Raw genomic sequence first — 18,016 nt, forward strand, 5'->3', positions numbered from 1 at the left:
TACAGCAGTTAGCGGGATCTTTTTGGTCAAACAGACTGACAGTCATACATTATGTCAAATTGTCTTGCTTACAGGTTATTGATAGCATTGACGTAACTTATAGAGAAGCCCCACCACTAAAATCCAAAATTATTACCTTAACTTTGGCCATCAGAGCTTTTCTCCTTCTAGCAAACACAAGATTGAGGTGGGTAAATGCTGACCCTAACAATCCTCCCAGGATACCTAGACATATATAGATAGATAGTATGCTAGATAGACAATATTGAGGTGGGTAAATGCGGACCCTAACAATCCTCCCAGGATACCTAGACATATATAGATAGATAGATAGTGAGCTAGATAGACAATATTGAGGTGGGTAAATGCTGACCCTAACAATCCTCCCAGGATACCTAGACATATATAGATAGATAGATAGTAAGCTAGATAGACAATATTGAGGTGGGTAAATGCTGACCCTAACAATCCTCCCAGGATACCTAGACATATATAGATAGATAGATAGGTAGATAGTAAGATAGATAGACAATATTGAGGTGGGTAAATGCGGACACTAACAATCATCCCAGGATACCTAGACATATATATATATAGATAGATAGTTAGATAGTAAGATAGATAGACAATATTGAGGTGGGTAAATGCAGACACTAACAATCCTCCCAGGATACCTAGACATATATAGATAGATAGATAGTAAGCTAGATAGACAAGATTGAGGTGGATAAATGCGGACCCTAACAATCCTCCAAGGATACCTAGACATATATAGATAGATAGATAGTAAGCTAGATAGACAATATTGAGGTGGGTAAATGCGGACCCTAACAATCCTCCCAGTATACCTAGAAATGAAAGATAGATAGAAGGGTAGATAAATAGGTAGGTAGATAAATAAGTAGATAGATGGATAGATAGATAGGTAGATAGACAAGATTGAGGTGGGTAAATGCTGACCCTAACAATCCTCCCAGGATACCTGCACATAAATAGATAGATAGTAAGATAGATAGACAAGATTGAGGTGGGTAAATGCTGACCCTAACAATCATCCAAGGATACCCAGACATATATAGATAGATAGATAGGTAGATACATGGATATAAAAAGGTAGATGTATGTTACATACATATAACAAGGGTGTTAACATCCATAAGTAGCAAATTACAGCAAAAACATGGATGGACAAACGAACAAAGTGAGCATGAAGCATGAACAGACGAGAAAAAATAATAGCATTATGGACTGACTTACTGAATGGTGGACAGATAAATTTAATTATAGAGTAGCTTCGCTACAAAAATGTGAAATAAATGATTTAAGACACAAATTCCTGGGTGCAATTAGTAAAATTGCAAGGTCATGTGAACTTACAGTATACAAAGAAACTAATTGCTGGTTTGTGTTTACATGTTTATACAATACTTTTAAAATAAAACAATAGCAATACATTTTTTAGCCTGGGAAAAAAAGAATGGCTTTTTAAGAAAAATAGTTTGGTTAAAATAAAATTATTTGGCTTTCCTTTAAATTCTACACTTTTAACAGTTATACAATAACAATATGCTAAAAGTTCATGATAACAATAATTTTGTCTTAATAATTTTTTGCTGATTTTGTTTAATTTTGTAAAAATGTTTTGATATACCTATGATAAATTGCTTTCATTTCCTTTCTGGCAGAATATAGTAATTGTATTATTTTTGTTTTACGGATATTTGCTTTTCAGGATAGTAATAACCAATGAGAGGCGAGTACATATTTTACAATTGGTCAATCACAATGCATAAGAACATTTTTTGATGAATTTAAAATGAATGACTTTTGTGGATAGATTAATCAAATCTAGGGAGTAAATGTATAAAAAAGGAAGCTACAACAGAAAAACACTTTTCCATTGAATATTTTGTTTGAATTTGAATTATTTTTGTAAATTATATTAGATTTATGTGAAGAGAGAATTGCAATGAATAACCTTAATTTAAATCTCGACAAACTTTGCAAAAAAAATTGTGTTTATGTAACTTTACAAAACTTCTTTGTCACTGAAAGGGATTGTAGTTATAAAAAATGAAAAAAATATACAAAATATATCAAATTAGTTATAATATGTGTTTAACGCAAAGCCTTGGGTTCCCTCACTCTCAATCTATTAGCCTTTTATGAAAAAAGACTCCATGGAAGTTTTAAAAACAATTTTAAGGAGGTTATCTCGAACCTCTCAATAAAAATGACAACCCCAAAAGATTTTTTTTTTGGTTTCAATCTTAAAATAAAAATGAGGTCAACTCCCCCCCACCCCCACCTTAAGTGTCTTAGATTCTTCTAGACGCGTATTGCTAGTAAGACATAAAGTTTCAAATTGATTTTAATATTTTAAAATACAAACATCTAATTCATTTATCTTCAGCTTAATCAGCTGTCTTTGTTTTCATTTCTTTTCTAGAATTAGATTTCTTATTCCAGATTCTCTACAAAAAAAAGTTCCAAAACATTGAAAGTTAAAAAAAAGGTGTAACAAAGTTTATAATCAAATTTTAGAATTATGACTTTGTTGTTCACAAAGACTGGAGAGGCTGATAGCACAAACAAAGACAAAGAGTCTTAAAAACAAACAGTAGGACAGAACAGACAAAGTTTAAGTATAATTGATTATTTTGCTGAAAAAGAGCATCTGAATTAAAATCTTTCAGCTTTTCAGCAATTATAGAACCAAGTAAATAATCTAATAATTATTTTTAACTTTCCTAAAAATTCAAAAGTAAAATAGCAGCTTATACCAGAATCTATACCTTATCATGACAATAACTTTATAAATTCTATAATTTACTTGCGAATGTAACCCTAGCAACCAATGATTCTGTGTATGAAGGGATAAGGAAAGTTGAGAACAGACTAAAACCCCCCCCCTATGACATGTATAAAACTTCCTGGAAATTGATAGCTCTATCGGTCTACTAGTAATCAAAATCTTAAGCTACAGACAAAAACCTTACTCCCTGTTATAATAGGATTATCTTATGTTTTTACTAAAGGGCCTCCCTGTCCCTAGATACAATTTGGTTGTTGGTGTCTGCTGCTGGACACACGGGCTGAGTGGACAGGTAGGCCAGACAAGGATATTACAGGGTGTCCAACAAAAAAGAAATAACAAATTTATAAATTTTTGACAGAGTGGATAGGTAACAAACTGAGGATTAATAACAAAACAATTAAGGTGATGTAAAAAGTGGGCGGGTATGGGATTTGACAATTACAAGGTGTCCCGCAAAACATATAAACACAATTTAAAGTTAGTTACTTTGATTTGAAACTTTTTCAGTAGTTAAATTGAATTTCAATAAGGCAAACTTTAATGATTTTGTGTGTTATAACACAGCTGTCTTTATAAGATATTATAATTAAAAGTTATTTCAAAATGACTGAAAAAAATATACAAAAATTTTGGGACATACTGTAAAGACTTTGGTTCAAGGGTTTACAGGCAATTCAATATTTTATATAGATAATTCTACTTAGAATAGGGTTTGCATGAATAATTCTATATATTATATAAATTTCATCTAAGAATAGGGTTGCCTAGAATAATTTAGTTTTTATATAGAAAATTATATTCTTATTCTACTTTTAAAGAATATATTTCTGTAATAAATTTTTTAATGAAAATGGTGTTGTACTTTTTCTTTAGTAACAAAATTAAAAGTAATGATCTATGACGAACTTAATTTTAGGATTAAATTAAAGATTAAATGAGTGATTTTGATTTTCAGATAATCCAAATTTTTAAAGTAAGCATGACATTTTGAATTAAGTTAATCTCGTCAAAATACAAAGAAATTTAAAATTTAAAAAATCTACATCCTGTATGTATTTAAGACAGCAAAAATCTCATAAACACGAAGTTTTATACCTAGACTATTTAAATGAAGGATACAAAAAAAGAATAAAAGATCTAATCTTGTATTTTTTTATACAAAAAAAAGTTAATTAAGCTAATATTTTAATTTTATAGTTAACATGTAGAAATTGAATATCAGGGAACGTTGGTAATAGACAAATAACTTTAAAGTAAATATTAATCTATTATATTACGTCTAATAGGAACAAGAGAACAAGAGGTTTCATTTAAAATTGCATGACAACTCTATCTATCTATTTGTCTGTTGTGTACCTGGTCTGCAAAACTTTATTGAAAAATAGAATTAAGCCTATTTTTGCACAGAATATTATCAGAGGTTAAGCACTAAGAACTAGAGAACATTTAAATTATAAAAGTTATGAAATAATATAACAGTCATTAAAACATCGTATTATAGACAGCTTCCCGCGGATATTTAAATAAAAAAACATAAGGTTAAAACAATTTTTGATATCCACAAGAGGCTGAAGGCACAGGCTATTAAAACTGTTATTTATTTTCAATATTTCTAGAAAATTGTATGTAATACCATGCCAATCATGCTTTTTCAGTATGGATGAGACCAGTTCTAATCCAGTGCATATTAACCGGTTTCGAACCCATACTGCAAAAAATTATTTTAAGATCAAATAAAAATAAGGGAGCTAAATGAAATTAGTTAAGGAAAGAAAATAATGGAAAAATATAAAAAAGATGAAAAACAAACCAAAATAATAAAAATTAAAACTAAAGATGTTGTAAATGCTTTTCTAGATTTTTTATGAGATAAAAGAAAGTTTGATATAAACATTTCCTTGAAAAGAAAGTTGGAAATGAAAGAAAATTGAAATTGAATTTATGAAGATTATTTAATTAAAACATTTTCCTTACACATAACATAAATTTAATTTCAAAAGTTCACTGAAAAAACTTTTATTACGTGTAAATTGACGTAAAATATTTGTTAGTAATTTTATAATTGTAATACTTATATTATGCCAGACTATTAATAAAAATCATGCATAGTTACTTTAGATACAACAACAAAAATTATTTACTGACTTATTCGAGGCAAAAAGAACATTTTTCAATTTTATTGCATTTTTCAAAAATTTATATCTAAGTAAATGATATTTTTTAAGTTTAGGCCAATTACTTTGAAGAATTTTTTACTCATTTATAAAATTGTAGTTCTAGTCTGCTATTTACTGTATATCAAGTACTAAAACTTTTATCCTGTTTTTATGATTGGAAGAAACTTTTCTACTTTTGTTTGGTTTTTAGAATTAACATATAGACAACTAATAATAACTTTTGATTATTATCATTTTATTTTCAAATAAAGGTACACTACAATAGAGTGTTGTTTCAACTATGAATTATTAAATCTTCATATTCTCATGAATTTGTTTTTTTAGAAATTTTTCTTATATTGGCAAACCTTACATATCGACCATATGTGGTCAAATATATTGATTTGGCAAAATATTTTTGAATGGTTTTAGATTTCATTCCAAATCTATTAAGAAAGATATCGCAAATCTTTCAAAATACTTTTTTTTCATTAGGAATAGATTGAGTAGATTATCTAACATAGATTAACCATTAATTCTAATCAATTTATTTAAAAGAACACCTAATTTATAATAAATTATGATATAATGCTGCCTTCTATGAAAAGAAGGTTTGATTTAAAACTTTGTTGCCAGGGAAGTTATTTTAATTTCAGGGGTGTATTTCCACCTCTCTAGGTGTCACCCTTCTGTATGCCTGTGCTTTAATGTAAGATTATACATGCTAATTGTAATTAAAAAATATGAAGTGATTTGAATGTTATCCTATAATATAAAGTAGTAAGCTATTTTGTCTGTAGTGAAGGATCTTGCTATCGGCTGAACCTTATGTTTCTTCTTTACAGTGAAGCTTCTTATGGGTGTTGAGATGATTTTAAGCTATTTTATTTTTATAAATAAGTCTGGGTATGGTTTTAGGCTATTTTTCTGCTCTTCAATATCCCTTTGAATATAGAGCCCCTAAATGTCAGGGGCGCACCTGCTAGTTAGAAATTAATAACATATAAGATTTCCTAAATATATGTTTGAATGGGTGAATGACCTGAAGTGAGTATGAACTATTGTATGTAAACATTCCAAGTAATCCAAACCAGATTTATTTTTCTTCACATTTATGTATAATTGGTAAGTGAATAACAAATTTAGTTTTACACTCTGAAAAAATAAACTCCATTTCTTTTAGATTTTATTACATTATATTTATCAAAGTCTAATCTATTGTTACTCTTTACTGAATATCATTATTTATTGACTTTGAAGTTTATGGAAAGAACATTAGATAGTTTCAAAGCCTTGTGATTAATTTTCTTTTCCTAATGTTATAACTTAATATTGAGCTTTACAAATTACATATTTTTATGAATGTTTTTGTTCTTGTTATTTATATTATTAGTATTTTTCCATTTTTTTTTTCAAGGTTATTATATTTATTTTTATCCTTTTATTGTAAACTAATTTATTTAAAGGCATGCACACTCATGATAATAATTCTGTAAGTTAATATTTCATCTAGTTATTTATCAATCCTTTGAAAAAGTATGAATATTGCTTGAAGCTCTAAAAACAAATTGTAATTAAATCTTAGTTTTAAATTATTTTATAAGCTTAAAGCCTTGAGGAGTTTAAAATAAAATTCATTTGAATACTTTTAGCAATAAGGATTTATTTGAATGTTTAAATAGGTCAATAAAATTTAAAGTATAGAATTTAATTACAGACAGAATAATATATTTATAATTCTATTGAATGTGCATATATTTTAGAACAATTTCTAACAGAATTTAAAAACTTAAAAAGAGAGATGATGGAAGTTTTTTTTGGATCCCATTTATAAAAATTAATCTTGAAAAATTAATGCCAAATCTAAGTCAACACAGTTTTATGAAGGCTCAATTACAGAATAAGGGAAGTAAACAAATACATTTGAAGTAAAAATATTGATTTACTTTGAAATGTTGTATTTCCTTATATTCAATTCATATTACAAATAAATTATAAGTAAATAAAGCAAACAAGAGTTTATAGTGGTTTTATTTACTTAAATGCCTTGAGTAATTGCCTAACAAATAAACTTAATTAAACTGAGTAAGTGCATTTTAATGCCTGTATACCAGCATTATGGAGCTGATATTTTATTAGCAGCTTCATTTTGCCTCTAGCAAGAAAACTGTAGTTGTAGGCCAATAAACAGATGAGATATCTAAATACATATAAGTTGGACAACTACTGATAAACCTCTGCTGTGAAATTACTCACTGATATTGCTAATGAGAATGAATTCTAGAAAATGTTAATTTTTAAATTAAAATAGTAATATTACCAAATGGCTGTATGGTATGCTATGAAGGTAAAAAGAATTAACAGGAACGTTCCATCCTGGCTCCACATCACTGCCATAAACTGCGCATTCTTTTTTTCTAGATTGAGTGTGTAATCTAATTTTTTCTAATTACAGACAATATACCAATTAGTGAATTGCTTACCTATTGTGCTCAATAGGAAGAGATTTATAGGACATATAAAGTGTGCTTTTAAATAGTTTCACTTACTTTATTCATTTATTTTAGATTGTTTGCATACCTACATGTTTACATTATAAGTATAATCAAACTCAATAATCATCAGCAATTATCCCATAGAGTCATAATTTTAAACACATTTTCAAGGTATTTTTTTAAGATTTCACAAAAGAAAAGCAATAGTTATTGAAATGTTTGTATCATATAATGCTACTCTAATTTTAACATCTTTATTAGCTTATTCACTAGAATTTTTAATCGGTTTATTGAATATAGCAAATATTACTTTAAGATGTAAAATTGAATATTTTAAAACATTTTTAGAAAACTCATTCATAAAATAAATAGAATATTTCAGCTAACCCAACCTGGATTAGGTAAAATAACTTTTACTATTGATAATTAAAGTAACTTTAAAGTGGTTATGTAATAAAAACGCAGTATAATATCACTTAAAAATATTTGGCTGTTTCATATGAGCTCTGGACTACATATTTTGCATACTAACAAGGAAGATTGAAACATTTCTTATCAAGGAAGGAAAAGAACCAGATACAATATAACAAGAATCAAGATGACACTTTTTAAAACCCCCTGTCCTTAGGATGCATAATTTATGATTTAAGGTGTATATTCTATGCTATGTACTAAGTGTATATACTATTCTACTTACTGGATATATGTTTGTTTGTCCTGTAGGCAGGTTTTAGACTGTTGAGAGGAGGAAGAGAAGGGGGGAGTTGTCTCTTTTTTTTCAAAAGATAATTGGACCCCATAGGAAAGGTACCACATATATTAGATTAAGAGGTGGAATTTAGAGTATAATACATTGTAAATAAGATACTGTGAGGAAAATGGTGTTTTCAGGAAGAGTTTGCACCTAATTTGCATATTATTCATCAATGAGAAGCATAAGAGAAGACTGCCCATCCATACAATATTAAGAACAGTATACCTTTTTGCTTTAAAAAAATGCTTGAAAAATAAAATTAAAAATTTAAAATGATCAATTCTTTTTATCACATTTTTATTGCTTAAATGTTAAAGCTGTTAAACACCATTTAAAACAAAAAAAAAGTATAACAGATTTTTCAAAGCTGTTTTCTAAAACCAATTACATCCAGGTATATTCTTAATAATATAAAAGAAGCTTTTAAATACAAAAGAAAAAAATTATGAAGGAACTTATTTTATCAAAATAGGAAATTTCTTTAAGTACATGATGTTATATTAACTATTCCATGTAGCAACTATAAAATTCCACTCCGATGATTACTATAACAAGACAAGTAACATAAGGAATATTAATATAAATACTTTAAACAAAAATTACTTTTCAAAATTCTTCAAAAGAATATGTATTTTTGCTTTTTAACTTTGAAAGTTTTTATGGAGAATTCCTAGGAAATTTAATAAAAATAAAATGTTAAAATTGCAGAACGCATAAGAAGTACAGGACAGACAAGAATTTAAATTAAGATTGCTTTGATTGCCCTTCTGTACTGTTTTAATTTAAATTGTACAGTATAGATATTTCTGAAAACTAGGGTGCCAATCTGACTAATAAAATGATGTCTAATTCCAAACCAATTAAAGTGAAATAGCTATATGCAACCTTCACTAGAAGGCAAAGACCTTCTTCTGATTTTTTATTGTGTCTTTAGACATCAGATGATAGGAGCTAAAGTAAAATTTAAAGTTTCTGAAATCACAATATTGTCTGGTCAATACAAAAGTGCAAATTTGATAATTTCTTATAAATTTATTTCATGTCATTTAATAATCAGATATGAAAAGTAAATAATATTGAAGCTGGTAGTATTACACATAAAATTGTATCAGATATATTGTTTTGTCTTTAAAATCCTTATCTTAATCCTAGGTGAATTGTAAAAATTAACCATTAAAATTCAGACTGAGCTTGGTGAGACTGAAAATTGAAATTCATTTGAAGATTTTTTTTATCTCATTTGGAATGTTCTGTCTATAGTGAAAAGAAGTAATGAACCAAAAGCAAATTTATTTTCCTAAGTTTAACTATGGATAAATGGTTGAATATCAATATAGGCCAGATAAGATTAGATAGTTCATCCCATCATCTAGGATTGTTTAATTTCTAGGGAATCAGTTGATAATAACAACCTAGATTCATACTTTTTTGATTGTGCGACATTTGTTTTAAAGCCTTAAATATGCACTGTAATTAACTGGTTCATTTGGTAGTACACATTTTCTAAAACAGGTGTTTTCTGAGATAGGTGTTTTTCTAAGATGGACGTTTTTTAAGACGACCCCTATACTAATTAATGTTTCAAGTTTTACATACTAAATGTAAAAATATTTCTAAAAATCTTTATTTATGAAGTTGTTTGAGCTGAGATTCCTTTTCCCCTTTTTATATTTATCCTTTTATTAGAGTCTGAAAGTACATTTCATACAATCAACAGTAAACACACACATTAAACATTAATAAAACTTGTGGATTTTTTGTGGTTCTCTGCTTTCTTGTTTAATTGATTTCTACATGCAAACTTATGGGAAAAATATTTTGTTTGGTTAAATTAAGTTTTGGTAAAAACCGTTTCTGAAATATTTACATTTAAATAACATAATGTTTTGGAAGAATTAGTTTATTACCTACTAGGATCAGTACCTTACTACGTCAGATGTTGTTGATTTTTTAGGTATGAGAGATTTAATCCAGTATTAACATAATATTTTGTGTGGGGATTAGTTGTTTCGCCCCTACACTTAAAGGAAAGGTGTGTGGAGCAGGAAAATAGCCTATAACCACTTCAAAGACATTTACAGAGCTTTCCTAAAAAATAAACCAATTCAAAGCATCACTTCTCGAGATGTTTAGCGTTTGTGAAAAACCAAGATTTGTTTGATAAAGATTAAAAAAAAAAAATTTAACAGTATCCAAACTATCCCAAGGCTTGAATCTGAAAATTAAGTAACCAAAAACCAAACTGGGCAAATCAGTCCAGCTTCAGACCAAAAAAACCTTACTACTTAGTATTGCAGGATATCAAATTTGATACATTTAAAAATAACAGACTAGAATAGTTATTTCTCGCATCGTATTATAAACGGCTTTCCGCGGATATAGAATGTACAATTATGAGATTAAAACTAGTTTTTATAGCCCCAGGGTGCCGAAGGCACCGGCTAAAAAAAACTGGTTTTAATCTTATGATTGTACATTTTTATATTTGTAGAAAGCTGGATATAATACGATGCTAGACATAGTTTTTTCGTATGGATGAGAACCGGTTCCTATCCACCGGATTCGAATAAATACGAGAAAAAATATTTGAACATGAAATATTTGGAATTCCAAAAACTATGCATATTATGTAAAGTTAATTTTCTGTATGTTAGAGAAATGGATATAGAATATTTGTGGATATTATGACAGGGGGAAAATTGTTGTCTCAATTTATGTTGCTAATATGGAACTAATTTACGGGTTATTACGTTAATCTAGTAAAAGGGGATGGTGTAAAGGGTGTGGGTGGAGGATATCGTTTTAGTAGCCAGTTGAAAGTTAATAACAAAAAAAAGTTTCTAACAGTGCAGTGGTATTCACAGTGGTATGTTCTTTCGTCCAGTAAGAGGAAGGGGATTGTGTAAAGGAGGTATAACTTTAATAGAGTTCATAAAAATCTGGTGCAACATCCAAATAATTATATAAATATTGAAGTAGAGAAAATCTAACATTTCCAAGACAATTATGAACGACTAAAATAATAATGATAAATAAAACTAATTAGATTTTCAATTGAACCCCGACCGCCATTTTAAAACTATTTATCTATCCATTTTTTTCTTATCCTAATAAAAATTCCCAGTCCAATATTCCTGATTGCAGATTCAATTAATAGATCTGATGTGTCATCTAAGAATTTATGCAAAAAATGTCATGTCAAAATTTGATCTGGACAAAAATATTTTTCTCTGGTGCGCTTATGTCATCATTTACATTGGATTATAAAAGTAGTTTTTTTATAAGCCAAGACCCATTGCGTTTTAATAAATTGGGCTTAAAAGTGCACTTATTAATTAACAGCATTTTTAAAAGCGAAGCTTCTTTAATTTGGGGTCGGTCCCTCCCTAACGGTTAGCTCTTTTCTTTATTTGATACATGTTAAAATTAATGTTAAAATTATTTTAAAAAGTGCCTGATGATTCTTATAACAATTAGGTATGATTTAGGAAGCATAGCAAATCTATAATTGTTACCAGAAAGTCTATTAAAAACAAGCGTATTTTTCACTTTTTGGACAACAACTTTTTGTAGATAAAATTATCCTATTTATCGTTTTTTTCGAATTTGAAAACAATTTTCAAGGTTCTTTTAATTAATTTAGTATTCGTAAGCAAACTGTTCGCCAAAAGCCTAACCTAGCTTAAACAAAAAAATTAAATTGTTTTATACGCTGAAAATTGTGCAAAATTTCTTTTTTTTGAAATATTTGATACAAAAACATCTCTTGTTTAACATTAGTTTCATATTTTAAGTTTGTTTCGTCCAATAATGCCAAAAACAATAAGATAAATAAGTTAAATTTTTATTTTCAGATTTCACATTGTTTTTTCATTAAACAAGGATGAAAACATTGATATCCTTATACTAAAGTAACAGGATGTCTATTTGTTTGTCTCTGTGTTTGTGTGTCTGTATTTTTGTACCGAAGGATCTCGCTAACCGCTGAACCGATCGGGTTCTCCTTAACAGGGTAGCTTATCATAGGTCCCGGGAAGGTTTATAACTATTTTCTTGGGGGGTAAGACTAGGGGCGTAGCCGCTAGTATTTAAATAAAGTAGTTATTCCTAAAATTTTATTTTATATAATACTTAGAATATACTGACGCGCAAACCATAAATTTTTTAGAAAGAATTTATTTATGTATACCTAATATATTTTATATGAGGATATAAACTAAAAAGTTGTATTAACTACTTGAGTAAAATGAGAAATAGAACTTTATGGGGGTTGAATTGCAATACAGCAAATGATTTGATGTATTATAAGCAAAATGCATCATTTGAGACTAGAGCCAAACTTCTTTACAGGTCCGTCCTTCTGCCTTAGTACATCATTAACGGATAGCTCTCTTTGTAAAGTTAGGTATGCTAAAAATTCTGTATACTAAAATATCTATTGGGGTCAAACCTCTACAACTTGAAGATTCCTAGGGTTATTTATTCTACCCCCTGAATTCCCTCTGCAGGGACGTTCAAGCTTTTTTATGGGGGGCGGGGGGTAAACACCCTTAACCCCCACCCACATTGGACATAAAAAAATCTTATTTGTTGTTCTCAGCTAATTATTTTGTTGTTATACATGGACATAAGTTAATGTAGTTTGATAAAGTTTTCTATAAAAGCTGACTCAACAAATATTTACAATAATTTTCTCAGAGGTTAATACTCTCTCAATTATTCTAACTATTATTCAAAAAATTATATTTAATCAGAGATCTAAAGGGATAAGACGATGGCCGATAAATTGGTGTACAATGTACATCCCCAATAATGATACACAAAACTAGCGTAAAATTAGTGGTTGAAACGTTTAAACACTCAACTTTATAAACCAACCAATCAAAATTCATTCTAAAGTCCCCAAAGTTGTTAAGCTCTGGTTACTAATGCTGCTACTCTATAACTATGGTTTGACCGAATGACCGTCTCACAGAAAACAACATGTAACATTTTTATTGTGTGCAAAGATATTTTATAATAAATGCGCGAATAATTGTCAATAATTGTGATTTTTTGTTCTAAAAACTTTTATATAACTAGACTTAATAATGTATTTAAGTATTACATTCATAAATTTGAAATAACCTTTTTATTACTGTATTATAATTTACTGCTATTGTAAGTTCTTTTTGTTGCGCTACTTATAGAAATTATTGTTTGGAAGCAAAATTATTGTAAAATAAGTTTTAAGTCCATAGTACGGGTTTATCATACAGAGAGCTTATCGCGGATATTAAAATGAAAAATTAAAAGCAAATCCAGTTTTGTATGAGCAATGGGCATAAAGCCCTTGCCTTCACAGAACTGGTATTAATTTAATGATTTTTATTTTAATATTCGATTAAAATTGTCCATAATACCATGCTATACACGATTTTTCAGTATGGCTGAGAACCAGTTTTTAATTCAGCAGATATCTATTGGTCTCGAAGCCTTATTGGAATAGTTATTTCTTTCATCGTATTATAAACAGCTTTCCTCCGGATATAGAATGTACAATTATAAGATTAAAACTAGTTTTTTTAGCCCCGAGGTGCCGTTGGCACCGGCTAAAAAAACTGGTTTTAATCTTATGATTGTACATTTCTATATTCGTAGAAAACTGGATATAATACGATGCTAGACATAGTTTTTTACTATGGATGAGAACCGGTTCCTATCCACCGGATTATAATGAATACGAGAAATAAAATTCTTTTTTATATCCAATTCCTCTGATATTTTTATTTGTTGAAGTTATAAGAAAATATTTATTCTGTAATCGTAATAATAAACTTTTGAGAACAAGGTCATGGTTAGATGGTTAGGGAAAAGGAACAATATTAAGAAAACAATTTGGAACATTTCAGACAAATATAATACCGGATTTATACTTACACAAAAATTCAGTTTCGCCAACAAAAATGTTTTTGGCTCAAATTTTATATGCATATCGTTATGTTGACCATAATGCAAGTTATAGCTCACAAATTATCCATTTAACTTATTCTAATGTCAGTTTGACTATTATTCTATGTTGATATGATAACAGTACAAAGGTTGGGTATAGTCCCTTTTGTGACAACGCACTTTAAGGGGCGATTCTTCGTATTTTTCACAGTAGGTTTTCTCCTATTTCTAGCCCCTGCGGGGGGCTCTAACCCGGCAGGGCGAATTGTCTAACCCTGTGGGATAATCACCTAACCCAATATAACCTAACCTAAAATAACCTATAAAAGCCATTTTAAAAAATACGACGAATCGCCCCTTAAGGGGCGCTGACACGAAAAGGACTATTCCCCAAAGGTTTTGTCCAAAAATGAACCAATTTTTGTTTCTAGAACTTGAGTCTATGCATCTGACGATGTTTATATTTGTGGGCTGGTGGATAAATGGATATATAATACGTGGATATTGTGAGAATTCTCGCATACCCTGATATAATGTTTCACCCAGCCGGCTAATATAACGCTACCCCATCTCATCCCCTGACTATACACTGTTAAAAATTAAAAAAAAAATAGCATCAGATAATACTACATATTCATTTCATTACTGTATAGCATCATCCCATACAATCTAGCAAAAAAACCTCATTACGATATAAGGAAGATTCCAATACTGTATTGAGTATTACTTAGTGTTCTATGGAGTAATATGTATTACTAAATAAAGAATGTGCATTTTATAGTATTATCTAATACTCTCTATGGAATAAAATTCAATACGCTAGAAGGAAAATTTTAATACTCTGGTTCGTAATTTTTGTTACTCTGTAGGGTAAGAATTGATACTAAAAACGTAATATCTCTGTATAGTAATATTTATTACGGTATATAGTACTACATGGTGTTATATATTCATTTTATTAATACAGCACAGAACCCCAGCGTATCAATTGATACCAAATGAAAATAATTATTTTTTACAGTGTAGAGGAACGTATTGACCAGTATCTGAAGACTATATTAGCAACTTAAATTGATGATAAAAATTCCCTTGTCACAATATCCACGTATTCTATATCCATTGTTGGCTGTGACCAGCTGTCTACTATATTTTTTTACTTTAATATTGAAAAATAAACAGATTCTATGACAATACCTTCTTTAAAGAAATACTGGCTTTAGTTCATAGTTTTAATAAATAAAATTTACTTTAGCTTGCTTGCTACAGATAGGTATTTTTATTTAAAATTTTATTAAACTTCAGCCACACCAAAGAAATGTCAAAATTTGATGCCTGTCAATTTCCATTAATTGTCATTTTTCAGACGGACAGACAGACATCGTTCAACTTTGTGTTAGAGTTAAATAACTATTCTTTAAGCTTTTTATTTATACACCTTTGGGAATATATACCTAAGAAAAACTAAATATGGCTACAGCTAGCTTTGGCTCATATTTATTAGACTTTACAGCATTTTTACAATACAGTGTGTCGCAAAAATAAATATAAAAAATAAAATCTAAAATCTAACGGTAGGGCTTTGCTCATGTCCAATGGGATGTGGATAAAAGGGTGTTTAAACCCTTCCCCCAGTAACCAAAAAACTAATAAGTTTTTCTATGTCCAACCCCCCTCCCCCCTATCCCAATTAAACTTAGATAAAATTCATTTACCCCCCCCCCCCCTAAAATTACTCTTTTTATCTTTACTATTAAGAAAATATGTTTACTTGTAAATAAAGATTTATTGCAAAATATTATATCATGACTCTTGATCAAATTAACAACTGTAATACAGTGTTTCTTTAGAAAAATCAGTCAAGGTTTTTTTACTAGTAGATATACTAAGGGCGTTGCAAGTGTGGGAAGTTGACTTAACAATTTTCCATTTTTTTGGGGAGGAAGGGGGCAGGGAGTAAGGGAGGGGACAATGGATCGAAAATTCAATTTTTAAGGAGTCTCAGACTTTGGGGACTGGCTTAAAGGGAATGTGCACGATTACAGCAGATTCTTACTGATTTTGGGGACTTGCGCATCAATGCCCCGCTAACTAGCTGGGCTAGTTTTGAATATGCAGACAGAAAAGTTTGTTGTTTATCGCTGGTTTTACCAAAAATTTTTTCTTAAGAAAATGTCTTTTCATGTATAGAAACTCTACTGTGATATTTATGTATTAAATAATCTAAGAACCGCTTGAATTTTGGGGTCAGTTATAAATATATAAGAAGGGTTGTGGTAGTTCTAAACAAGATTTTTCTAGTGATTAATTACAGAATGTTTACTACATTGTGATGTGTTGATAATTTAATTTTCAGGTAAATGATTTTTTTCTTAGAACTAATTTTGTTCTAAATTTGGTTACCATGATCCCTTAACAATTTTGGTAAAATTTTCTTGAAAAATCTGGTTTTTATTGCTTTTCAGCGAACCCTCTTAAATTGAATTAATTGCCCATTGTCCCCTCCCTTACTCCCTGGGAAGGGGGTCATTTTCCAACCCTCAACAAAATATTCATAAACCTTCCCTGGAACTATGGGAAGCTACACTGAAAAGTATAAAAACATTGGTTCTGTGGTAAGCGAGATCCTTCGGTACACACAGACAGAGAGATAGCCAGATATCCTGTAACTTTTATATAAGGATAAAATATTTTATAGTGACATGGTATACCAAGTAAAATTAGTGAGAATGAGATTTAAAATAACTTTTTGAATAGCTTGTTGCTTCCTTATAATAATAATATACTGTACAAAAATTGGAGCTGGGACAAGAAATCTTAAAATTAAATTAAATAAGAATGTGTTTGAATAAGATTCGTCATTAATTCGCTTCTGTCAATTTCATACCGTAAAGAATTATTCTTCATAAGAAGTAGAGTTTAGATACATAGATTTCTTGGAAAATAGTCTCAAACCTGACTGCTTTTTTCTTCTGAATATCTATCACTGCCACTATGTGAATTGGGAGAGAGAGTTTCTATTGTAAGTTTTCCGTTTTGATAGAGACTTGTAAAAATAATATTACAAACCTATGAATACTAATTAAATATATTTAGGATAGCAAAATACACAACACACCAAAGAAAGTATTAACTTATTCTGGATATTATAAGCTTTTACTTTCAGATATCCAAGAATTATGACGATCACATTGTATTTGCAAGGAGGCCATTACTGAATAATATCTACTCGACATTTTTCTTTTGATTTTTCGTCATACTTTAACACTTATATCAACATTCTTGGGTTGATACAATTACAGCAATATTTTTTAAGTGGTATGGTATTTATGAAAGATATGCAACTTTTTCTATCTATAATACAAAGTAGAATGTCTGTCCGTCCGTCCCTTAAGATCTCGGTAACCACTGAACCGATTGGATTCTACTCTTCAGGGAATATACCTACTGGTCATGTGGAGGTTTTAGCTATTTTCTTGTGGTGTGGGACGAATTGTAGACTTTTTAAGAAGTGCATTATAATATCTCATAAATGGAATGAACAAATAAGTTTTTTTGTGTTACATAAGCAAAAGGATATTTTGTTTTTTTTTAACTTTAGGAGGAAGATTATTAATCTTTAATTATTTATCATCGCTGCATTTTGATTCTTAAAGTTCTTAATTTTTAATTTTCTACTAGTTCTTTCTTATACTTTTCATAATCTTTACTGGCGACAAAAGTAAATAAAAGATTAACTGCACTTCTAATTATAAGGAGAAAACAGAAAACATATTTTTTTTTTGACACAGACACAGATATTTAAAAAAAATAACAAAATATGCATGGTAACTTTTTAATATAAAATTTTAGATGAATATGTACT

General features: G+C 29.2%; 1 protein-coding gene across 2 annotated transcripts in view; it reads right to left on the reverse strand.

The window, feature by feature from the left end:
* The window catches only part of LOC145313128 (chloride channel protein C-like), a 115,966-nt gene that overhangs the window by 79,240 nt on the left and 18,710 nt on the right, over positions 1 to 18,016 (reverse strand). For both annotated transcript variants that reach the window (XM_080152401.1, XM_080152400.1), the window contains exon 7: positions 137 to 225. In XM_080152401.1, coding sequence (XP_080008527.1) covers positions 137 to 225 — 89 coding nt within the window. The remainder of the gene's footprint in view (positions 1 to 136; positions 226 to 18,016) is intronic.

The sequence above is a fragment of the Acartia tonsa genome, chromosome 3 (assembly GCF_053477335.1).
Source record: "Acartia tonsa isolate MP-2025a chromosome 3, ASM5347733v1, whole genome shotgun sequence".
In the NCBI taxonomy this organism is placed as follows: Eukaryota; Metazoa; Arthropoda; class Copepoda; order Calanoida; family Acartiidae; genus Acartia; species Acartia tonsa.